The sequence below is a fragment of the Tarenaya hassleriana genome, unplaced genomic scaffold, assembly GCF_000463585.1.
Source record: "Tarenaya hassleriana unplaced genomic scaffold, ASM46358v1 Cleome584, whole genome shotgun sequence".
Taxonomy (NCBI): Eukaryota; Viridiplantae; Streptophyta; class Magnoliopsida; order Brassicales; family Cleomaceae; genus Tarenaya; species Tarenaya hassleriana.
The window spans coordinates 1917-24889 of record NW_010968362.1 but is presented as its reverse complement, the minus strand read 5'-3'; the positions used below and the strand labels follow the sequence as shown (position 1 = coordinate 24889).

Sequence of the window (22973 nt, the reverse complement as noted above, 5' to 3'; positions counted from 1 at the left end):
CCAAATGTTAGGTTTGGAAGTTGAAACACATCAAGTGGCAGACATAAGCTCTGGCATATAGAATCAATACACTGCTATTAATACTCATAACTCGAATTTTCGTAATAAAAAAGTTTTGTTAAAAACTTGCTCTTGCTTCAAGAAACGAGATTAGAAGGCCAGACGAAACTTGAAGGTCCAATCCAATCACGTGTTTTCATTTGTCAGTTGTCACTTTGTATTATGGCCCCTCAACAGCAACTCCTCTTCAAGGAATGCATGCATCTTTTTCTTTTCATTTTTTTTTTCATCTTTATGACTTTAAACTTGAATCTATGGGGAGAAAATATAATCAAATCAAATAATCTAATATTACGTCTCATAAATCGCATTTTACTAAAAGATCGCATTTTACTAAAAGAAAATCAATTAAATTCGTACAATCAAAACAAATAATCAAATAAAAATATGTTGACGGAGTCTTTTTTTTTTGGTAACTAAATATTTTAGATTAAGACTCAGATTAATGTCGAGGTCGATGATCAACCATATGGTTTAGAATATACGTTCTCTCTTCAAATCTGATGTTTAAATTCGGGACGAAACAAAAATTTTACGTTTCGTTGTAGTGATTGAACTATCCAAATTCAGATTTGACTGATGTCATCATAGACACATGATAGTCCTATATATATATATATATATATATATATATATAAATAAATAAAAGGATGGAAATCATTTTCGGGATCATGATAAATCAATACGAATAAATTCAATATCATGTCATATAAATGAATATTGATAACGATACGTAATCAAAGCTAGTAAGGAATAAAACCTAATCATTTACCCTTCGTAATTATAACTTGGATCCGACACCGACAAATGGAATTCCATACCGTAACTTACATTTCACATCCACAAACCCTATTCTGAATCTTCCAAGTCCTCTTCGCCATATATAATAATATCCCACTCCCACTCTCTCTTCTAATCGCATATTGCAAAAGATACAGAGACCAAACAAAAAAAATTCCGACACGCCCAATGAGTTCTTTGATCACAATCACGATTCTCTTCTCTCTCTTGATCGTACAGCCGAATCCATCGTTGGCGTCAAAACGCAATCGCAGCTACGTCAGAAACGCATGTAGTGCCACTCTATACAAAGAACTCTGCGTCCGATCGCTAACGCCGTTCTCAGCCTTGGCCAAGAACAGCCCAAGCAAGTGGGCCCGAGCCGGAGTCGCCGTGACCATAACGGATACCAAACACGCCCTCAGACGCATCGTGGAAACGCGGCGTTCAGCGGTCGTCGGGAAACGCGACGGCTTGGCGTTGTCGGACTGCAGGGAGCTGTTCCAGGACGCGCTGGACGAGCTCCACAGGTCCCTCGGGGTTCTGCGGACGCTGAACTCGACCGCGTCCCAGACGCAGATCAGCGACATGACGACGTGGGTCAGCACCGCCCTCACGGATCAGGACACGTGTCTTGATGGGTTCGAAGGGTCGAGTTCATCGACGGCTAAGATCATCCGGAGGAGGGTGACTATTGCTATGTACTTTACGAGTAATGCGCTTGCGCTAGTTAACAAGCTTGCGGCCGCTGGTGTGTAGATTTAATTATTCCACACATTTAGACATGTCATTTAATAAGGTGATGTTACGTATTAAAAAGCAATCAATTATATCTGTGATTATAAAGATGTGTAATAATAAGTGGCACAGCCGTGTCTTATCGTCGCTATCTCCAATTAAGTTAGTGGATACTACATGAATATCGCTGTTTTGTTTTATATATGCTTTCGCTGATTATAATATATATATATATAGACACGTACGTGTGAGGTACTGTGTATATATATATATAAATAAATGCTAGATCGATTTTTAGTTTCAACGCCTATTGGGCCGGTGAGTGGTTTTAATGGGCCATCCGTTATCTATGATTTGGGCCTTTTCTATGGAAATTTGAGCGCGACATGTGGGGTCCAGTATCGTCGGCCGTATCTAAAACCTAACGAGCTTGGAGGGGAAGTGGGTGTCGACGAGTTTGACTCGATGACGGAAAAAACACAGTTTCATCCGACGGACAGGACAATGCCACCTGGCTGCTTTTGCTGCCATCGGATCTGTTTGATTTGGTTGCCTCCCCCGGTTCTTTGCATTGCGAACAAAACATGTCACATAACATAATAAAGCCATGTGTTGTGTTGTTTGAATATATAAAAAATAAAGCTGAAACACCATGACAATCCATTGTTTTTTTTTTAAATGTAAATATATTAATCAATTACAAATACATCACGGTTGCAAAACCTTATATCAAAATTGAAAACATCCACAGCAGAGGATAGTATAAAAAAAGCCAAAAATAGCTAAAGATGTTACGGTGGTCTTGTTAAATAAAACTAATCTTGCAAGAGTAGGTTCGATGACAATCCATTGTTTTTTTGTTAATGGGATTAATTTTAAGATCTGGTTTACCAAAAATCAAATTAATTTATTTTTCAAGTTCGAATTTAGGATAGGATAAATGTTTTATACCTCCGTTTATCTAAGTTTGAATTGCATGACAACCCATTATTTCTCACTCGTTCTCATATTTTACCCTTTTCCTGATATTCCTGAATATATATCTTATTATAATCAGCTCGAATGATTTTTTTTTTTAAAGTTGCAGAAAATTAAATGAAAGAAACTAAAATCAAAGACAATCACAATTCAAGAGAAGATGATCAATGGGGAAGGTTATGGGAATCGGGTTTCACCGATCATGCAAGGATGCCGTAAAGGATTATGGACCTATATCATGCTCGTTCTAAGGTGAGGGATTCGAAGACTAAGGTCGGGTTCGGTTCTCTCAAACCGAAAACCCGCTATCCAAGAGAGCTCTAAGAATTCCATACATTAAATTAAATAAACAATAATAATAATATATCGTCCGGGGTAAAAAAAAAGGTGCGGGAGGAGGAGGGTGCAGAAAACGTGGTTATTATAGAGCGCCACGTGGCATGTACATGTTAATGTTTATAAGCCAAGCCTACCCCAGCTCGCGGGGTTTCCAACAGTCTTCTTATTTAGTCCATTATTAACTAATGATAATATTAATTACTCCAACATGACAAACAACCCACCTACAAATTCGGTAAATCATGCATGCATCTACTGCTAATCAATTCATCTCATATATATATATATATATATATATATTCTTATATATATAGATTAAAGAAAAAAAATCACGATGTTAACTTTTTCCCAATACTCATATATATATAGTGGTGTGCATCATATATAATGATTTGGTGTATATATAGAAAAAAAAAATACATAAATAATAAATAGATTCCTGCAAAATAGAGTAGTCCACCAAATGATATGAGATGATATGCCCACCATATCACGCAATACAATACTCTAATACGTAATGTTCATTTTGAAAATGGTAATAAATTAGAAATGTTGTAATATATTGCTACTTAAATATATATTTGGATTGGTTTAGATTTTTTTTTTTTGGGTCGCGGTTTCCTTTTCTAGAACATAAAATTTATAATTTTTATTTTTTAATGTTGGACAAAATCGTATAAAAATATTAATTTTACTTGATTTATTTCTTATTTTAAGTCTTCAATATGATATGTTGAACAAAATAACAAAATTTTATCCCCATCTTTTCGATTTTTTGTGTCTTCTTCTCCATCCGTCGATTTCTTAATTACACCAATTTAATTGACGGTTTTATTTGGTATTGTATTTAATCTCTTGCTCATGAATTATAGAATTCAAGACTACATAATTCTTTAATTGATTCGGCTTGCCAATTTATTTCCGAAGAAGTAATTGCAGGGGTATTGACGTAATAATGGCGAACAACGGGCCTTGACTGTAACGCCTCCTCTACTTAAATACACAAAGTCCATTCGCATTTCACTCCCGTTCAAGGTCGATTCAGTCCCCGCCGAGTTCGACTCGGAGATTTTCCCAGAAACTAAAGACAACCCGGGAAATTTTCTATACGATTACTTTCGCTCTCTCTCTTCCTTCTGGATCGAAAAATCTCTTCTCTGTGCTCAAACTTGATTCGAAGAAAGAGATAACGAGACGAAGAAGATGGCATCCGAGCTGATGTACCGGCGATACGAGACGGACCAGCCTTCCGTCGACGCTTACTACCCGAAACCCATTAAGCCATGGTTCTTCGTGCCTCGTTCCATCCGTTACATGCTCCGGGAACAGAGGCTTGTCTTCGTCCTCGTCGGCATTGCCATTGCCACCTTGGGTTTCACCATTTTCCCTCGCTCCACGCAACCCATCCCCTACTCGGATCCGTTTTCCGGGTACGGACTCCGGTCTGAGTCTTCGTACCTTACGGCGTTCCAGGCGCAGAAGAAGCCAAGCTTCGAGTACCTGAACCGGGTCGGGTCAGCGGGTGGTAAGATTCCTCTGGGGCTGAAACGCAAGGGCCTCCGGATCGTGGTGACGGGTGGGGCCGGGTTCGTCGGGTCGCACCTCGTGGACCGTCTGATCGCGAGAGGGGACAACGTGATCGTCGTCGACAACTTCTTCACCGGTCGGAAAGAGAACGTGATGCACCATTTCGGCAACCCGAATTTCGAACTCATCCGCCATGATGTTGTGGAGCCGCTCCTTCTGGAGGTTGATCAGATCTACCACTTGGCGTGTCCTGCTTCTCCCGTCCACTACAAGTTCAATCCCGTCAAGACCATCATATCCTTTCAAATGATTGCTTTCAATTCCGCTTTTTGTCTCGAATTCCGGAACTGCGTGCTCGAATGTGAATTCCGGGTTCCATCTCGATTCTATGTTTTTGAATTGTTGTGTTCGTTGTGGGTGTTGTTCCTTGACTGGCGTGAGGGTCATACAAGACGAATGTGGTAGGAACGCTGAACATGCTGGGTCTGGCGAAGAGGGTCGGAGCCAGATTTCTTCTGACGAGTACCAGCGAGGTGTACGGAGATCCTCTTCAGCACCCGCAGGTGGAGACTTACTGGGGCAACGTTAATCCCATCGGTAATACCCCCGTTATCTTCCTAATCATTTCCGTAGCCTCCCCGATTTTTCAATTGTCCCCATTGCGCTTTGTCTATTCTGATCCAGTCGTTCATACTCCCTCTATGATCGGAATTCGGAATCTGAAAACGCGCGTGATCGTGCCAACCTCGGGAACGTGACATGATGACGTTTTCTTTGATGAGCCACTTTGTCCGTTCTCTTTGGTTGTGTTTTGATTTTTCCTCGTCCGTGTCGGGAAGAGGCGCACGTGTTAGCACATAGGGCGTAGGGTCGCATTGGTAATTGGTTGAAACAGGAGTTTTTATGGTGCGGTTCATGTGCTGTGGGTTCCGATCTGGTCCCATGATGCACAGACAGAAACCAAACCTTAAATAGCGGGTCTTCATGACGGTGGACCGCACACCCGATAATATCTTCTACTGACTGTAGATTTGACGGAGGAAACATGGGTTATGACGGGAATGTCGTAATGTGGACACAGGAGTTCGGAGTTGTTACGACGAGGGAAAGCGGACAGCTGAAACGCTGACAATGGACTACCACAGGGGCGCCAACGTCGAGGTCAGTTTGGTCGAAGCCAATCAATTACTGATAACGTCCCAATGAGAAGGAAGAGCTGATGCAAACTTGGTGGTGTCTTCTTCTTCGTGGATGGGTTGCAGGTCAGGATTGCTCGTATATTCAACACGTATGGCCCCAGGATGTGCATCGATGACGGCCGCGTGGTTAGCAACTTCGTTGCGCAGGTAATTAATTACACTATCAAAATTATGAAAAGGGTTGCAAATGATGGGGTTTAATCGGTAATATTGAATGGAGCAGGCGCTGAGAAAAGAACCGTTGACTGTTTATGGTGATGGGAAGCAGACAAGGAGCTTCCAGTATGTCTCTGACCTGGTAAGGGTTTTGCTTTCTTCCCCTAATTACCAATTTATAAAATCGAAAATTCAACAAAAGTAGTGCACCTTCAACAGGTGGAGGGACTGATGAGGTTGATGGAGGGAGAGCATGTGGGGCCGTTCAACCTGGGGAACCCGGGTGAGTTCACAATGCTGGAGCTGGCTCAGGTGGTGCAAGAGGCGATAGACCCGAATGCCAAGATAGAGTTCAGACCCAACACAGAGGACGATCCCCACAAGAGGAAACCAGACATCACCAGAGCCAAGGAGCTTCTCGGTTGGGAGCCTAAGGTCTCTCTCCGCCACGGCCTTCCCCTTATGGTCTCTGACTTCCGCCTCCGCATCTTCGGCGACCACTCTTTCCTCTTAAGTTGTTATTTCTGGTTTTGATTTCTGTTTTGTCATTCTTGTAATTGTAGCAAGACGACTTTAAAAATCTTTTTTTTTTCTTTCTTTTTGCTACTACACAACTTTCTCGTTATTTTGAGGGCCAATAGCAATATAGCATTACCCCTAAAAACAACAACAATTTCTGTCTCCTCAGGACAAGTTCAACCATTATTGTTGTTTATTACATAGCGGAGCGATGGAGCAAACGGCCACCGTTCAATCCGCAGAGGAGACTGCCCTGTGACCGTTTAGGTCTCTTTTCTCCGTCAGTTGCCTTCTCGGCTGAGAAGTTAAAGTCGTGGCGGATGGGAGTGACGGTGAGGGGAGCGGCGTCGCCGGTACGGAGGTCGAGCCAGGAGACGATGTCCGCAAAGACAAGGTCAACGTTGTGGTCGGGCTCACCTGACGTCAGCGCATGCCACATTCCAGGGTAAAGCTTAATGGTCTTGTCTATGCTGCCTGCTTTCTCGTACAACGCTTTGCTTATCTCTGGGTCTGTCACCGTGTCTGCCTCCCCATGCAGCACCAAGAACGGCATTGTTATCTACATGATATTGTATCGGATATCGGCTTCACATTGTCAGTCCAAATCCCAGGATTAAAACTCAGTTATCCGAGAAAGAAACCAAAAGGGTAGGGGGAAATGGTAATTTTACCTCATGAAGAGTGTCTTCGAGGTTCATGCTGGTTCGGAGCATTTCGAGGGCAGTTTTGAGCCTGGGCTTGTCCTGGTATATCAGCTTGTTGTTCCTAACCTGCATTTATGAAAAGCGATTCATTTTCATTCAAGTGTACGTACGTTTCAGACAGAGAGAGAGAGAGAGAAGAGACCTCTTCTCGCTTGATGGGGTCCTTGAAGGCAGCGTCGATGACATCCTTTGTTGGAACAATCTTCCACTTGGGAATGATCTCTTCCACTCTTGTCAGCAGATTTATCACCACCGGATGCGGTTTCACTTTTTCTGATATCTACACAAAAGATGCATTTACCAACGCTATCTACATATGAACTTTCTTTTTTTTTTGGTCTAACATCATCAACCGATCTTTGTCTGAACCGGACACTTAGGACATCATTTCTTAATAGCTGTCTCTGTAATACTGAGCGTTTGTGGACCATATAACAGAGTTTTAACCTTACACATTGGAGCGACAAGAATGGCACCATTCCAGAAGGAAGGGTCTTTCTTGTGAAGCAACAGGGCCACTGCGCCTCCCATTGATTCCCCGTACAAGAATCGCCCTTTCTCCCTGTACCCTTCCTTTGCTGCATCAGGGATAACAAAAAAGAAAAGAAAAAAGTTTTATGTTTAACCCACAAGCAAAAATTCAGGCATATTACCTTTTTTTTTATAATTGGTATGTTCCTTGATATATATATATGGTTATATCCTAAATTGTATATTCCTTGACGCAGCTCACGTTTTATAGAATAATATTATTATTATTGGTTCAGTTGGTAGTTTCTTAGAGAAAACACGTTTTGAGCTTACAATTACAACAGGAGAAGAAGAAGATGGCCAAGCATACCACAGATAGAGGTGTAATAGTTGAAGCAGTCATTTACAATGTTGGCGAACTTCTTGATGTAGCAGCGGGCGCCCTTGGACCGACCGTGGCCTTCGTAGTCCATCCCAAACACCGCGTACCCTGCTGAAGCCATTCTGATTCCGCATTCTATATATATTTTTAAAAAAAATTATCACCAAAATCATGTGAGTATTCACACTCACTCAGTATCTTAGCATTCTATACCTTCCTGCATGGTATTTACCAGCATTTTTTTTGGTTGAAAACAGCAATACTTTTATTCTACGCTGATCTATCTATGCACCCCGTGCACAAGACTAATGAATTGGAAGATTAAGTACTCGTAGACAAAGGTGGAGTAACCTCAAACCTTTAACATGTACAAGTTTGGATTCTAGACAAGAAAATAAATAGGAGGGTAGTTTTCAACTTCCCAAATAAGGCAATATACTAAGAACAGAAAGTAACAACTCAAAAGAGTCAATTAGGAGATTTAAAAAAGCTCAATAAAGTTTCCCTAATCAAGATTCAAGACCAATCTTTTTGTGGATTGTTGTACCACCCACACCTACCGAGTAGACTATGAATTCCACAATAAAAAAAGGGACACCAGACGTTTAATTCACGTCTCTACGTTGATTGTCGCTATCTACCACGCAACTATAATACAAGGTATTCAAGTTTAGTAAGGGGTGTATATTTTAAACCACATAAATGTTTCTCGCCTCCGAGATTAGTATGGACCTCAATATAATACACTCACTCGATTACAAAAAAGAACTATAATACAAGGCCCATGGAGTTAAATGCTAAGGTGACGAGGATTAATCCCCTCATCAGAACAACTACTCAATCGCATACTTTTCATCTTATCAACCAAAAAAAAATCGTGAAGGCTAATTTATGGTGTATTGAAAAGAACAGAACATTGATGTAAAACATCAAAAGGAAGAAAAGTTGTCATGGGTTTCTTGTTGACGACAAGGACATTTCAATAGAGTTGCATAATTAATGTATTCACCATTGTAATGCATAATCAAGATATCTATTAAGCAACACCTCTCACGAAAGAAAAAAAAAAAATCTAACCAAGATACTAAAACATATAGATAACAGGTGAGGAGACACGTGGAGAAAATTGCAGTTTGATATGAAAGATACGAAGAAGACAAATGCAAAAATGCAGATATGCATATACTGATACAGCGGCGGCAGCTTTATCTTTTTCATCTTCTCGCCTTGTTCTATTTAGTTGGAATCATTCTCCACAAACATCATGTTATCATCTATTTAAAATAATATTTATTAAATATTTGAAATATGTACAATATATATCTTATCAAATGAGTGGGTTACCCATATCTTTTTTTTTAAATATAATATTATAAGATGGAATATATATTGAGGATTAGGACGATGACGCCCATGTTCTTCTGCAACGATCAGTATTCAGAAATTGGAGATATATGTAATATTTAAAAAGGAAACTGTAGATATAATAATATATTCTCTAAAAATTATGATGGGAAGAGGGGCAGAGAGATGAGAGAGAGAGAGAGCAATAAAGAGGGGGAGTAAATTACCTCTCATGAAGCCACTGCACTCCATCCCGTAGCCTGCAGAATACTATTTATTCATCGATTTTCTGGTTTCGTATAAGAAAGTATAACGAAACATATAATGTATATGTATGTATAGTCTCAGCAGATTTCAAACAGAGAAAGAGAGAGAGAGAGGGTACCATGGCAGAGGAAGACGAGAGCTCTGGGAGAAGAACGGGGAATCCAACTGCAGGAGAACAGCTCTACGCCTCTCGAATTTCTTTGATATTCCTGCTTAATTAATTAACGTATGATACTACAAACCAAAATCTCAAGGCGACTCCATTTGTGTTTGAATAGAAAGGATCAGAGAGAGAGAGAGAGAGACCGAGGGGGGGGGGGGGGGTGTTCTCAATTTATAAGGCGAGTTATTACTCGAATTCTTTTAATATATGAAAAAAGAAGACAAGTGAGAAAGCCCAAAATGAGTAAAGTATATGGGCCTTGGCCCATTAGAGAAAAAGGACATAATAAACAAAAAACAATAAAATGGAAGGCTGATCATTAATGCATACAGGCATCAGAGGACAGTCATTGATATATGTTATTATAACGCCCAATCATCGTTACAATATTATTATAACTGTCATTAAAGTAGATCTTTGATATTATATGGAAGTCACGGGATCTTCAATAACGAAGTCAAGATAGATATGGGACGAATCAGTTCACATGAATCGTTCGTGTGATGGAGCTAAGCAAACAACCTTTTTTGACGATCGAATTCCCATCGGAGAGCTCCTCAAATGCATGTCTTTCTATTTCGTGTATGAACGGAACAAAATCCTATCAAATCTCCGCGATTTAACCAACTTAAAACCCAGAAAGGTCACTACGACAAGTGTCCGAGGGAAAACTAAAACACCGACGAGAACACCTCTCAAGACGGAGATATCCCGTCCGACAAAACAGACGAGAAGAAACCCTATGGACCGCAGAAGAAGCTATTTGGTCATTGCTCGTCCAATTTTCGAACATGCCGAGCAGACGAGAACCAGAGAATAAACGCAAACGAAAAACAAAAAGAGAGAGAGAGAGACAGACAATGTATGGCCGCAGCTGAGGAGGGCGAAAAAGACATACTGGATTGGGCAGGAATGGTGTAGAGCTCGAGTTCTGGTTCTTTCCAGGCCCAATCAGTGGTAGCTTCCATGCCGCTCCGACATAAAAAATACGTGTGCATTGGTCTGTAACCCTAATTTAAACCCAAAATCCAGAATCACATCCCCAGGTTTGAAACCTAAAACGACATCGTATCATCAACAGTCCGAACAAAAACAGAGTGATTGGACTAATAGGGTGTCTGGAGGATTCAATAAACCAAAACGTAAAATAAGAGAGGTAGAACAATGGAAAATGACATTTTAAGAGTAGATAATAATAACAAAAAGAGCCTTAGCTCATCCTCTGGGCAGCCTCCTTTGCAAGAACCCTCTCCTTGGCTTTGGTCTTGGCCTGAGATTTGGATCCCATTATGCCACCTCCCCACTTCTTTCTGTATTCATCGTACTTGTCGTTGAAGTTAGCCTACAAACCCATATAAGAAAACCCAGATTGTCAACAACAAGTTTTTTTCCCCACAACACAACGCATTTCACTATTCTACTTTCTCTCTTTACCTTGATGGCCTCGAGGATTTTGCTGAACTCTAGCTTGTCCTCGTTCTTGACAGTGGTCAGACACAAGCAGGAAGCAGTCTTCTTGTGAACAACCTATGTGACAAACCGTTACAAACATTACCCGTCATGCATTTATGAACAGAAATGTTTGGACTAAACCTAGACAGATACAGAGATTTTATTACCGCTCCCAGACGTGATTTCCCCTTCACAATGCAGTATGGGACTTCCATCTTTCTGCACAGAGCAGGCAACCACACGACCAACTCAATTGGGTCCACATCATGAGCAATCACAACAAGTTGGGCCTTGTTCTGCAAGAAGATAGCATCACTTCATAAATAATTCGGATTCTGGCAAACAGTTCACACTGGATCAAAGAAAAAAGTTGTAACGGAAAAGAAAAAAGCCTACCTGCTCAATGAGGTAGGTCACATGGTTAAGGCCATACTTCACAACAATAGGCTTCTTAGCGTCGGACGGCTTTCCCTCTGCCTCAGATTGAGCCTTCTTGAGAAGACGCTCCTTTTTGGCAGCCTTGTCTTCTGGTCTGTACTTAAGAAGGAGCTTAAAGAGGCTGGTTGCTGGAATCAGGAACATAAACCATGTTAGACATCGGAGATAGATAGTTACTAGTGTACAGAAAGCATATTGAAAATATTACTGTCAACTAAAAATAAACAAACAGAAACAAGCAAAGAAAACACATGTATATCTCATGGCCAGTCCCAAGAGGTAACGGCAGCGACGCTGCTCCACAAGGCAATGGAATATGAGACAACTGCATTCACGGAGGATATCCTGGTTATTAGGAAGACCATCAACATTACTACCAGTTAATTTCTGACGATTACTTTGGGCTCTACAAGATTTTCAATAAGCTTGCCCCTTCTCATGTATTGATTTCCGGAGAGAAATCACGTCAACACCGCATGTAACGCAGAACAGAAAAAGATATACACATACATACCAAATTGAGGGAACATCAGTAGAACCACTACATAAGATCAACCAGCTAGAAACTAACAAAAACACCAGCATAGCACTAAGAAAAACAACATTATAACAAGATTATCCGAATATAATTACAGGCAGACAATTTGCATAACCGAGATGAGAAAACACTAACATTTAATAAGAAAATGCAAAAAAAAGTGATACCTAGGTTCTTGTCAAGAGTCTTAGTGAATTGGTTAAGGGCGGGTGGGACCTTCAACCTCTGCTTAAGGATCCGCTTCTGTCTCTGGAGGCGGATAGCCTTTGGCCATTTGATATACCGAGAAAGATCCTTCTTGGGAGGCAAGGCACCACCAATACCGAACTGCTTGGGCCGCTTCTCAAACAAAGGGTTTGTAACTTTCTCCTATAATATCAGAAATCAACACATGAACCTATATAAGAACAATCAAAATAATACCGACATCAAAATCTTACAGAATACGATAAAAAAAAAGACAAGTGAAATCATACCGGCTTCTTCTTGGTAGCCACTTTCACTCCTTTCTTCGGGGCCTAAAACCACAAATGTTGCATACCCAATAAGCTTAAAATAAGCAACACGCTTCAAAAAACGGTCGACAGACACATACTACCAACACCATCTAAACGGAGCAAAGTCACCGAAAAGAAGTCGGAATCCATCTGTTTAGATCCTTAAACAGTTCAACCCAGATTCAGACAGGAAAATCAAAAGCACACGAGCTGTTAACAAGAGAAAGGGGATCGAAAACAGTGATACAGAAACGATGCACGTATGAGATCGCGAAGAGAAGCACAAGAATTGAAGCTAGGGTTTTGGGATTTACCATTTCGTCTCCTTCCGAGGCAAGTTCGCTTGACGGCAGCGGCGAGAAAGATGAGAGGGTTAGCGTTTATACGGTAATTATGCAGGTAGGGCATTTGCTCGTTGTCTCAGTATTTGTTGGGCCGGGCTTTGGGCCCCAATTGTTTTCACTTTGTTTCAGGCCCATTGGATGTGCTTGCGGGGCGCTTATGTCATTAAAACGACGTCGGTTTAGCTTCCGCCAAACATGCGAAGCCGGCTCTTGTTGCAATGCAACTACCATCGTTTTTTCTTTGTGTTCCCTTCATACATACCAAAATGGCAACTCTGTTCATCCCTCACCAGTTAAATGATGTCACCATTCTTCGAGAATGAAATTGAACTCTTTAATGCTTTTTTGTACCCTCAAAAGCTCCGTAACATTCAACAATCGCAAGTCCAATATCACGTATTATGCATAACCATATATATATATATATATAAACGAATCAATGCAAACGCAGTAGGAGAAATGGATGGTCGTCGACAAAGGCAGTCCCTCCGATCAAAACGTGGCCGAGAAATGAATGACGGGTCAGTTACAAACACAAGGTACACAGGCTTAAAAAAACAAGACCTGGTAACTCACCAATCATCACCCACTGGTCTGTCACTCAACTTGTCTTGAACCAGAGTCCACATGACTTGCTATAGTTTTAGCTTTCCCCGCATCTTCTGCGTTTCAAGATAGCGTCCAACTTCCAGCCCAGTTTCTTGATGGGGATTTGGCCAGGCCTGCGAGGGGCAAACATAATAAACATATGATTTTGAACAGACTAATCAAAATTCAGGGATTGGATATGTTACAACGGAACCCGGAGACACTAAGGTCGGGCTCCTACGGTCAAAGTCAAATAACGAAATGAGATGAAATGGAAGAGGATGGTCGAACTAAGAGTCACCTCGCTCTATTGTCCTAGGGCTGTTTCAATTTGTCCTTGAATAATTAGCCAAAACACTAAACGCGGAAACCAGGCCAGCTGTGCCAACAACCTGGGTCAAGTTCCGTGTCCGAACAGCAACTGCCCCTCCAGCCACGGCCCCTGCGATCAAAGCATTCACCTGAAAAACCCATGCGAGGAATGATTACTTGATACTCTGCTAGGTAGTAGACCGCAGCACACACAAGTGACCAGGAATCTAAAATCTCAGCTCAAAGCTGTAATCCAACCAGATATCTTTGAACTATGTAGTAGTAAAATGATGGAGGTTTTAGGACTAACCCAATCATTCCTCCCACGATATCTCTGAAGCCCACAGTGGGTCATAGTAAAAACACCACCAACAAGACCTGAACGAAACTACAATGGGTATAGTTTAGGTATATGCAGGTAATGATGCAGACAACCGAAGTAGACATGTTTCTCCTGCTCTTCTTCCCCAAATAAACCACCAACAAGACCTGAACGAAACTACAATGGGTATAGTTTAGGTATATGCAGGTAATGATGCTCTAACCACAAGACAGAGTTCATAACAAAAGACAATTTCTTCTCTGACTGGTGACAGAAACGCACACGAGATGCAGGCAGATGGGCAACGCTATGTTAAGTTTCCTAGACATTGATGAGAATGTTCATAAACGCAAAAAAAATCAAAAAATCCCGAAGAAATAGACCCAACTTACCGCATTGAAAGCCGAATCTGCCGACATATTTCGCCTACAAAATCAACTTCCAAAGATCAACCGAAAGAGCGAAAGGGTTCTCGAATGAGCAGCAACCAGAAAAAAAACACAGATTCGTTACCACATATGAAGCTTGCGGTACGCCGGTTAGACCTGTCGAGAGAATCAGCAATTAAGTCACGACTACTGAACACAGATGAATCACACAAAAAGTGACGGTAATCTGAATTCTGGAAATATCTATCTCAGATGCTAGTTCTGTACCTATTCTGCGACCTTCACGAGGCCCGGCGCAAAATCCAAAAATCCCTCCGGCCTGAAATTGGTAAATTGAACAATTCTCAGAGAATAATACATCGGAAATTCTCGGAATTGAGAAAAGTTCCTCCGTTCTCACCGTCGCGACACGGATAGCCGATTCGACGGCGAGTGAAGAACACGGCACGGAGGACATCTGCTCTTCCTCCATCTCACTTCTCCCTGATCGGAAATTTGTCCCGCAAATTTTGATTTCCCGGTTTTTTGAAAAGGGATAATCGACCGAACCGGAACCCGATCCGACGCCGTTTTAAGAATCCGAATAAGTGGCTCAAAACGCCGTCGTATGGACATAGAAAACCCTAGAAGGGCGCCTTTTTTTGTTTCTCTCTCTCGTAATAGTAGCATTTTTCATGCGACGAAGACTAAACCAACCTGTAATCCTTCTGCTGCGGGGGAATTAAGCCGGCGAATAGCGGAGCAAAGGATGTCGACGAGGACTCGAGGAACGGCGGCGGCGACGACGACGAAGGGTGGGAAGAAGAAGGCAGCGACCTTCGTCATCGACTGCTCGAAGCCGGTGGAGGATAAGATCATGGACATTGCCTCTCTGGAGAAATTCCTGCAGGAGAGGATCAAGGTCGGCGGTAAACCCGGCGCTCTTGGAGACGCAGTCACCGTTACTCGCGACAAGAGCAAGATCACGGTCACCGCCGACACCAACTTCTCCAAGAGGTGAGTGAATCGACGAACCACTGGCGTTTGCTTTATTATCTGGCTTTTCGTTTGGGGTTTTGAATTGCTTCGTTTTCATCTTCAACGTGGTTGGTTGGGTTCGTCGGAGATATTGATCTAACTCCTATTTGCATTTGTCTGAATCTTTGAAACTTCTCGTATTGTATCTATCTATTAAGAAAATGCTGTAACTTGAACTGGATTTCCAACTTAGTCGGAGCCGGTGAAAAGTGGAAAAAGTTTGTAAATTGCGAATGAGATCGGGCTCTCAATCTTCAGCAATTGAAACCCGTTTACCGGTCGAGATTCAGGGTGGTCTTTGCGTTGCAATTTGTTCGTATAACTTGTATACCACAAGAAAATGTATCGGTTTTCGATCTGGATTTTGGTGGTTGCTGGTCTGGCTCTCAATCTTCTTGCTTGACATTGGTTAAAGTTGCAATTCTTTTGCTTCTGCGAGATGGTACTTAGCCTTTCCTTGTTGATCTGATTCAGGTACCTTAAATACTTGACCAAGAAATACTTGAAGAAGCACAATGTTCGTGATTGGCTCCGTGTGATTGCCTCCAACAAGGATAGGAGTATCTATGAATTACGCTACTTCAACATAGCCGAGAATGAGGGTGAAGAGGAAGATTGAAAACGACCCCAGTTTCTCCTTTTGGAACTCCAAATATCTCGGGCTTAGGTTGTATTTTGTTTCTTTTCCATTATCAGTTGTCTGAATTTGTTGAGATCCTCTTCAATGTTACGCCAAGTTTTCCAGTTACAAGTGATGTTTTATCCAATATCTTGCTCGCCCTAGACGCATATGCCTCTGAAATGTGAATCTGATCATCTTGCTCCCGCATTGGCTGTATTTCTGTGTGCCTGAGTAATATAATATGGTTGTCAAGAAACCCTCGTCGGATATCAGATCAAAAAGAGATCAATTTACCGTTCCAGTTTGTCTGGTTTCAGATCAAAAGCTACCATGTCTGGATAAAGTTTTGAGTTGACGAAAGTTTGCATATTTATTGGACTCGGACCAACAACAGATGGGAAATGGGAACTTCCCGTAAGCTCATATCTTCTACAAATCCGATTCTTCACCTTCGCCACCGGACAGTGGAGTCTTTCATATGGAACAACATCATACGCGCCCAAGTCCAAAATGTCACGCCGGCGCGACCATATTCTCCGGTCTCCATCTATCTCCGCATGCGCCGCCATGGCGTCATTCCCGACTTCCATACCTTCCCCTTCCTCCTCCAGTTTTTCGACAATCCTGTTCATCATCGTATCGGGCAACAATCCCATGTTCATATCCTTCTTTTTGGCTTTGATGAGGACCCGTTTGTCCAGACTTCGCTTATCAACATGTATTCGTCTTGCGGCGATTTGGGTTCTGCTCGTCAAGTTTTCAATGAGTCGGTCTCTCCGGATCTACCGGCATGGAACTCGGTTGTCGATGCCTATTCGAGAGCCGGGTTGATCGACGTCGCGCGGGAACTGTTCGACGAAATGCCTAAGAGAAACGTGATTTCTTGGAGCTGCATGGTAAACGGGTACGTGATGTCTGGGAAATACAAAGAAGCGCTCGATCTGTTCCGAGAGATGCAGTTGCCGAGAGCCGACGGAAGTTTTGTCAGACCCAACGAATTCACCATGGCGACTGTCTTGTTGGCTTGTGGGCGATTGGGTGCGCTCGAGCAAGGGAAATGGATTCACGCTTACATCGATAGGTCCGCTATGGAAGTCGACCTTGTTTTAGCCACAGCTCTCATTGACATGTACGCGAAATGCGGGAGCATCGAAAGGGCGAAATGGGTTTTCAATGCCATGGGACGGAAGAAAGACGTCAAAGCTTACAGTGCCATGATTTCGGGCTTAGCCATGCACGGCCACACAAAAGAATGTTTCGATTTGTTCTCAGAAATGATCAGTAACGAAATAAACCCAAATGCGGTGACATTCATGGGAGTTCTTGGAGCTTGCGTCCATGGAGGTCTGGTTAAAGAAGGAAAACTGTACTTTGCAATGATGAACGAGAAGTTTGGTATTACTCCATCAATCCAGCATTACGGATGCATGGTTGATCTTTATGGAAGAGCTGGTTTGATCCAAGAAGCAAAGAGCTTCATCGGGTCTATGCCTATGGAGCCTGATGTACTCATATGGGGATCTCTTTTAAGTGGATCCAGAGTTATTGGAGACATTGAAACGTGTGAAATGGCACTCAAGAACCTGATCGAGCTTGACCCATCGAACAGCGGAGCCTACGTTCTTCTCTCTAATGTCTATGCGAAAACTGGGCGGTGGAGTGAAGTGAAGTGTATCAGAGACGAAATGGAGGTAATAAACTGACGTTTTGTGCAAGTTCTTGAAAACTTCGGATAAAAACAATCTCAGATTTTTCGTCTTCTCTGATTTCCGACAGGCGAAAGGGATCAAGAAACTTCCGGGATGCAGCTCGGTAGAACTGGATGGAATCATTCACGAGTTCATGGCGGGGGACAAGTCTCATGAAGAGAGCGAAGGGATATACGCAATGCACGAGGAGATAATGAAGAGGCTGAGAATGGAGGAGGGATATGTTTCAGACACGAAGGAGGTTCTGCTCGATCTGGACGAGGAAGGCAAAGAGATGGCACTGTCTGTCCACAGCGAGAAACTGGCGGTGTCGTTCTGTTTGCTGAAGACAAAGGCCGGAACTCCTGTCAGGATCATCAAGAATCTCAGGATCTGTGGCGATTGCCATGTCGTTATGAAGATGATCTCCAAAGTTTTTGGAAGAGAGATTGTCGTTAGAGATTGTAACAGGTTTCACCGTTTCAGTGACGGGAAATGCTCCTGTGGAGACTATTGGTGAAACATTTCTTTGACGAGACCAAATAAAAAAAAATACATTGATTTTGTGAATGGATTGCTTGTTTCGAGTCATATCCACGTGAAAAACGTTTTTCCCAGTTTAATTTTGAAAATCTCAATAATGCATTTGTGAAAATGACGGTTTTGGATTGTGTTATGTTTCCGTTTATTTCAACGAATATATTCATTTTTTTTAATCTCAATAATGTTATTCGATTATTTGTCTCTGATTATTTTATAACGAAAAAAAAATCACCACGAACTCAACTTCTTGGGCTTTCAATATGTAAAGGGGGCTATAAAGTCAATTAGATTTATTACGGCGTCACTTTAGAATTAAGAAAGAGTTGAAGGATGAAATAAGAAATCCTGCTACGAAACGAAAACGAACAAGCAAATTACAATTAAGTCCACTTATACGAAAATCTTCGCAATATAGGGCCAAACAAATAGCTGTTAGAAATTAACGCCTAATGTCTCCGTGTCACCCGTCTCTCTCCCACACAATTTTCAAATAACTGTATCGTCGTCATCATGTGCACAAGTCTCTCCGAGTTTGCAAATAAATGGCTCAAGAGCCTCCACAACAAATAGCCGAGAGCCCACCACTCTCATCAGTTCAAACTTGCGCATCCGTCTCTCTGTCGGCTGATCTCCGGTGGAATGCGATCTGGACGCAGTCCTCCGGTACGATTTTGCATGGATCTCTTGGCTTGTGGTTCTCTCTGTTTCTCATTCTGCCTTGTATCGTTCGAGAATTTTGTAATTTTTCTCTACTTCCTTTGAGCTATTAGGTTTTGGCTCTTGATTTTGCGAAGATCTGATGTTGCATCTGAACTTCTGATGAATGCCTTAGATTTGTTTTTTCTTTTCCTGGAAATGGTTACTTCTGGTGCTGGCTTTCGGTGGTAAGTCTCCATCTATCTCCGCATGCGCCGCCATGGCGTCATTCCCGACTTCCATACCTTCCCCTTCCTCCTCCAGTTTTTCGACAATCCTGTTCATCATCGTATCGGGCAACAATCCCATGTTCATATCCTTCTTTTTGGCTTTGATGAGGACCCGTTTGTCCAGACTTCGCTTATCAACATGTATTCGTCTTGCGGCGATTTGGGTTCTGCTCGTCAAGTTTTCAATGAGTCGGTCTCTCCGGATCTACCGGCATGGAACTCGGTTGTCGATGCCTATTCGAGAGCCGGGTTGATCGACGTCGCGCGGGAACTGTTCGACGAAATGCCTAAGAGAAACGTGATTTCTTGGAGCTGCATGGTAAACGGGTACGTGATGTCTGGGAAATACAAAGAAGCGCTCGATCTGTTCCGAGAGATGCAGTTGCCGAGAGCCGACGGAAGTTTTGTCAGACCCAACGAATTCACCATGGCGACTGTCTTGTTGGCTTGTGGGCGATTGGGTGCGCTCGAGCAAGGGAAATGGATTCACGCTTACATCGATAGGTCCGCTATGGAAGTCGACCTTGTTTTAGCCACAGCTCTCATTGACATGTACGCGAAATGCGGGAGCATCGAAAGGGCGAAATGGGTTTTCAATGCCATGGGACGGAAGAAAGACGTCAAAGCTTACAGTGCCATGATTTCGGGCTTAGCCATGCACGGCCACACAAAAGAATGTTTCGATTTGTTCTCAGAAATGATCAGTAACGAAATAAACCCAAATGCGGTGACATTCATGGGAGTTCTTGGAGCTTGCGTCCATGGAGGTCTGGTTAAAGAAGGAAAACTGTACTTTGCAATGATGAACGAGAAGTTTGGTATTACTCCATCAATCCAGCATTACGGATGCATGGTTGATCTTTATGGAAGAGCTGGTTTGATCCAAGAAGCAAAGAGCTTCATCGGGTCTATGCCTATGGAGCCTGATGTACTCATATGGGGATCTCTTTTAAGTGGATCCAGAGTTATTGGAGACATTGAAACGTGTGAAATGGCACTCAAGAACCTGATCGAGCTTGACCCATCGAACAGCGGAGCCTACGTTCTTCTCTCTAATGTCTATGCGAAAACTGGGCGGTGGAGTGAAGTGAAGTGTATCAGAGACGAAATGGAGGTAATAAACTGACGTTTTGTGCAAGTTCTTGAAAACTTCGGATAAAAACAATCTCAGATTTTTCGTCTTCTCTGATTTCCGACAGGCGAAAGGGATCAAGAAACTTCCGGGATGCAGCTCGGTAGAACTGGATGGAATCATTCACGAGTTCATGGCGGGGGACAAGTCTCATGAAGAGAGCGAAGGGATATACGCAATGCACGAGGAGATAATGAAGAGGCTGAGAATGGAGGAGGGATATGTTTCAGACACGAAGGAGGTTCTGCTCGATCTGGACGAGGAAGGCAAAGAGATGGCACTGTCTGTCCACAGCGAGAAACTGGCGGTGTCGTTCTGTTTGCTGAAGACAAAGGCCGGAACTCCTGTCAGGATCATCAAGAATCTCAGGATCTGTGGCGATTGCCATGTCGTTATGAAGATGATCTCCAAAGTTTTTGGAAGAGAGATTGTCGTTAGAGATTGTAACAGGTTTCACCGTTTCAGTGACGGGAAATGCTCCTGTGGAGACTATTGGTGAAACATTTCTTTGACGAGACCAAATAAAAAAAAATACATTGATTTTGTGAATGGATTGCTTGTTTCGAGTCATATCCACGTGAAAAACGTTTTTCCCAGTTTAATTTTGAAAATCTCAATAATGCATTTGTGAAAATGACGGTTTTGGATTGTGTTATGTTTCCGTTTATTTCAACGAATATATTCATTTTTTTTAATCTCAATAATGTTATTCGATTATTTGTCTCTGATTATTTTATAACGAAAAAAAAAATCACCACGAACTCAACTTCTTGGGCTTTCAATATGTAAAGGGGGCTATAAAGTCAATTATATTTATTACGGTGTCACTTTAGAATTAAGAAAGAGTTGAAGGATGAAATAAGAAATCCTGCTACGAAACGAAAACGAACAAGCAAATTACAATTAAGTCCACTTATACGAAAATCTTCGCAATATAGGGCCAAACAAATAGCTGTTAGAAATTAACGCCTAATGTCTCCGTGTCACCCGTCTCTCTCCCACACAATTTTCAAATAACTGTATCGTCGTCATCATGTGCACAAGTCTCTCCGAGTTTGCAAATAAATGGCTCAAGAGCCTCCACAACAAATAGCCGAGAGCCCACCACTCTCATCAGTTCAAACTTGCGCATCCGTCTCTCTGTCGGCTGATCTCCGGTGGAATGCGATCTGGACGCAGTCCTCCGGTACGATTTTGCATGGATCTCTTGGCTTGTGGTTCTCTCTGTTTCTCATTCTGCCTTGTATCGTTCGAGAATTTTGTAATTTTTCTCTACTTCCTTTGAGCTATTAGGTTTTGGCTCTTGATTTTGCGAAGATCTGATGTTGCATCTGAACTTCTGATGAATGCCTTAGATTTGTTTTTTCTTTTCCTGGAAATGGTTACTTCTGGTGCTGGCTTTCGGTGGTAAGTCAATGGATACTGATCCGATTTCTTTGGACAGAGTTATGTTTTTCTCGTGAAACTGTGTTTCGAATGATTAAGCTGAATGTTGCAGATTCTTAATGTTCTCAGCATCTTTCGTATGTCAGGTTCATTTGTCCTGGTGATCTCAAGAGCTAGTTGTGTTCAGTTGACTTATCTTATTGGGGATTAAACCAAAATGACCTCGATCCTTAATCAGACCGAGGTCCTTGGACACATCCGATGTGAAAGCTACTTCCTGTTTTCTGGAGAAACTGTTCTTTCAGATGGTCTTCGTGCCGCCTTATATTTCCTCGGTCTTGGCTACTGCTTTGTCGGGTTGTCGGCCATTACTGCAAGATTCTTCCTGTCTATGGAGAATGTTGTTAAACATTCACGTAAAGTGGTTGAGATAGATCCTGTTACTAATTCTGAAACTGTCACGTACAAGAAAGTTTGGAATTTTACGATTGCAGACATCAGTTTGTTGGCATTTGGAACCAGCTTTCCTCAAATATCATTGGCTACCATTGATGCAGTACGAAATGTTGGGGAGCTGTACGCTGGAGGTTTGGTCCTTTCAATACTCTTTGTTACTTGTGCATGGTAACTGGAGTTAATACAATCTGCATTTTTTCCTTTTCGGGTAATCAAATGGGTTGTTGGAAGACCATATCACATATCACATCCCATGAATGGTTTACACCCTGTCTAATATTTCTTCTCACACCATGTTTTGTACGTAGGTCTCGGTCCTGGAACACTTGTTGGTTCTGCCGCATTTGATCTTTTCCCAATCCATGCTGTTTGTGTATTAATGCCAAAGGCTGGAGAATTGAAAAAGATAGCCGACTTAGGTGTTTGGCTGGTGGAGCTGTTTTGGTCTTTCTGGGCTTACATCTGGCTCTACATAATCCTCGAGGTAACTCAGGAAAAGTTTTATTCATGTGAACTTCCTCACATACATCCAAATTGTGATGAAACATATTCTTGCTTTCATCTTCACGCCTCCAATTATGTATGTTTCGAGCTCCTCTACTTTTATGTTTGTGGGCATAATACGAGATTTTTTTTTTACAATATTTGATGGACATTCATTGAGTTAGACTCGCCTACTGGAACTTAGGCAGAAAG

The 22973-nt window shown here is 42.1% G+C and overlaps 10 protein-coding genes across 16 annotated transcripts in view; 6 read left to right on the top strand and 4 right to left on the bottom strand.

Annotated features, from left to right (window-relative positions):
• Window positions 1–823: 823 nt before the first annotated feature.
• Window positions 824–1725, top strand: LOC104798834 (21 kDa protein-like). The gene has a single exon (XM_010521044.2). It carries the CDS (start codon window positions 1030–1032, stop codon window positions 1597–1599), a length of 570 nt encoding a protein of 189 aa, XP_010519346.1. The 5' UTR covers window positions 824–1029; the 3' UTR covers window positions 1600–1725.
• Window positions 1726–3913: 2188 nt separating this feature from the next.
• LOC104798839 (UDP-glucuronic acid decarboxylase 2) lies at window positions 3914–6311 on the top strand. The gene is made up of 6 exons (XM_010521049.1): window positions 3914–4716; window positions 4872–5019; window positions 5504–5583; window positions 5685–5768; window positions 5845–5919; window positions 5997–6311. Exons 1-6 carry the CDS (start codon window positions 4099–4101, stop codon window positions 6309–6311), a joined length of 1320 nt encoding a protein of 439 aa, XP_010519351.1. The 5' UTR covers window positions 3914–4098.
• Window positions 6282–9718, bottom strand: LOC104798833 (caffeoylshikimate esterase-like). 4 transcript variants are annotated; one of them, XM_010521040.2, is made up of 7 exons: window positions 9583–9718; window positions 9425–9457; window positions 7842–7961; window positions 7448–7578; window positions 7143–7280; window positions 6968–7066; window positions 6282–6855 (listed from the first exon to the last, which is right to left on the bottom strand). In XM_010521040.2, the coding sequence occupies exons 2-7, from the start codon at window positions 9447–9449 to the stop codon at window positions 6493–6495; spliced, it is 876 nt and encodes a 291-aa protein (XP_010519342.1). In that variant the 5' UTR covers window positions 9450–9457; window positions 9583–9718; the 3' UTR covers window positions 6282–6492. The 4 variants fall into 4 exon arrangements, with proteins under 4 accessions (XP_010519342.1, XP_010519340.1, XP_010519344.1 ...); XM_010521038.2 differs by having other exon boundaries at window positions 7842–7988; window positions 9583–9717; XM_010521042.2 differs by lacking the exons at window positions 9425–9457; window positions 9583–9718 and adding an exon at window positions 8067–9405.
• Window positions 9719–10624: 906 nt separating this feature from the next.
• Window positions 10625–12934, bottom strand: LOC104798832 (60S ribosomal protein L7a-2-like). The gene is made up of 7 exons (XM_010521037.1): window positions 12867–12934; window positions 12532–12573; window positions 12223–12424; window positions 11476–11645; window positions 11247–11375; window positions 11062–11154; window positions 10625–10969 (listed from the first exon to the last, which is right to left on the bottom strand). Exons 1-7 carry the CDS (start codon window positions 12867–12869, stop codon window positions 10838–10840), a joined length of 771 nt encoding a protein of 256 aa, XP_010519339.1. The 5' UTR covers window positions 12870–12934; the 3' UTR covers window positions 10625–10837.
• Window positions 12935–13295: 361 nt separating this feature from the next.
• Window positions 13296–15063, bottom strand: LOC104798831 (outer envelope pore protein 16-4, chloroplastic). Of its 2 annotated transcripts, none has more exons than XM_010521036.2 (7): window positions 14908–15063; window positions 14775–14826; window positions 14632–14663; window positions 14511–14544; window positions 14277–14285; window positions 13786–13926; window positions 13296–13618 (listed from the first exon to the last, which is right to left on the bottom strand). In XM_010521036.2, exons 1-6 carry the CDS (start codon window positions 14977–14979, stop codon window positions 13811–13813), a joined length of 315 nt encoding a protein of 104 aa, XP_010519338.1. In that variant the 5' UTR covers window positions 14980–15063; the 3' UTR covers window positions 13296–13618; window positions 13786–13810. The 2 variants fall into 2 exon arrangements, with proteins under 2 accessions (XP_010519338.1, XP_010519337.1); XM_010521035.2 differs by lacking the exon at window positions 14277–14285 and adding an exon at window positions 14107–14174 and having other exon boundaries at window positions 13786–13945; window positions 14908–15044.
• A 97-nt stretch (window positions 15064–15160) lies between these two features.
• Window positions 15161–16293, top strand: LOC104798830 (60S ribosomal protein L22-2-like). The gene is made up of 2 exons (XM_010521034.2): window positions 15161–15503; window positions 15999–16293. Exons 1-2 carry the CDS (start codon window positions 15256–15258, stop codon window positions 16141–16143), a joined length of 393 nt encoding a protein of 130 aa, XP_010519336.1. The 5' UTR covers window positions 15161–15255; the 3' UTR covers window positions 16144–16293.
• A 138-nt stretch (window positions 16294–16431) lies between these two features.
• LOC104798826 (pentatricopeptide repeat-containing protein At3g62890) lies at window positions 16432–18425 on the top strand. The gene is made up of 2 exons (XM_010521028.1): window positions 16432–17837; window positions 17923–18425. Exons 1-2 carry the CDS (start codon window positions 16548–16550, stop codon window positions 18352–18354), a joined length of 1722 nt encoding a protein of 573 aa, XP_010519330.1. The 5' UTR covers window positions 16432–16547; the 3' UTR covers window positions 18355–18425.
• LOC104798828 (pentatricopeptide repeat-containing protein At3g62890-like) lies at window positions 16655–21005 on the top strand. Its single transcript, XM_019200745.1, has 3 exons — window positions 16655–16697; window positions 19278–20417; window positions 20503–21005. Exons 2-3 carry the CDS (start codon window positions 19284–19286, stop codon window positions 20932–20934), a joined length of 1566 nt encoding a protein of 521 aa, XP_019056290.1. The 5' UTR covers window positions 16655–16697; window positions 19278–19283; the 3' UTR covers window positions 20935–21005.
• LOC104798829 (magnesium/proton exchanger-like) lies at window positions 18861–22946 on the top strand. Of its 3 annotated transcripts, XM_010521033.2 has the most exons (4): window positions 21442–21621; window positions 21729–21842; window positions 21968–22408; window positions 22586–22946. In XM_010521033.2, exons 3-4 carry the CDS (start codon window positions 22039–22041, stop codon window positions 22924–22926), a joined length of 711 nt encoding a protein of 236 aa, XP_010519335.1. In that variant the 5' UTR covers window positions 21442–21621; window positions 21729–21842; window positions 21968–22038; the 3' UTR covers window positions 22927–22946. The 3 variants fall into 3 exon arrangements, with proteins under 3 accessions (XP_010519333.1, XP_010519335.1, XP_010519332.1); XM_010521031.2 differs by lacking the exons at window positions 21442–21621; window positions 21729–21842 and adding an exon at window positions 18861–19040; XM_010521030.2 differs by lacking the exon at window positions 21729–21842 and having other exon boundaries at window positions 21443–21621.
• The window catches only part of LOC104798838 (blue-light photoreceptor PHR2-like), a gene marked incomplete at its 5' end in the record, with an annotated part of 1876 nt that continues 1844 nt past the window's right edge, over window positions 22942–22973 (bottom strand). Inside the window, one exon of the mRNA XM_019200744.1 lies at window positions 22942–22946. Coding sequence (XP_019056289.1) covers window positions 22942–22946 — 5 coding nt within the window. The remainder of the gene's footprint in view (window positions 22947–22973) is intronic.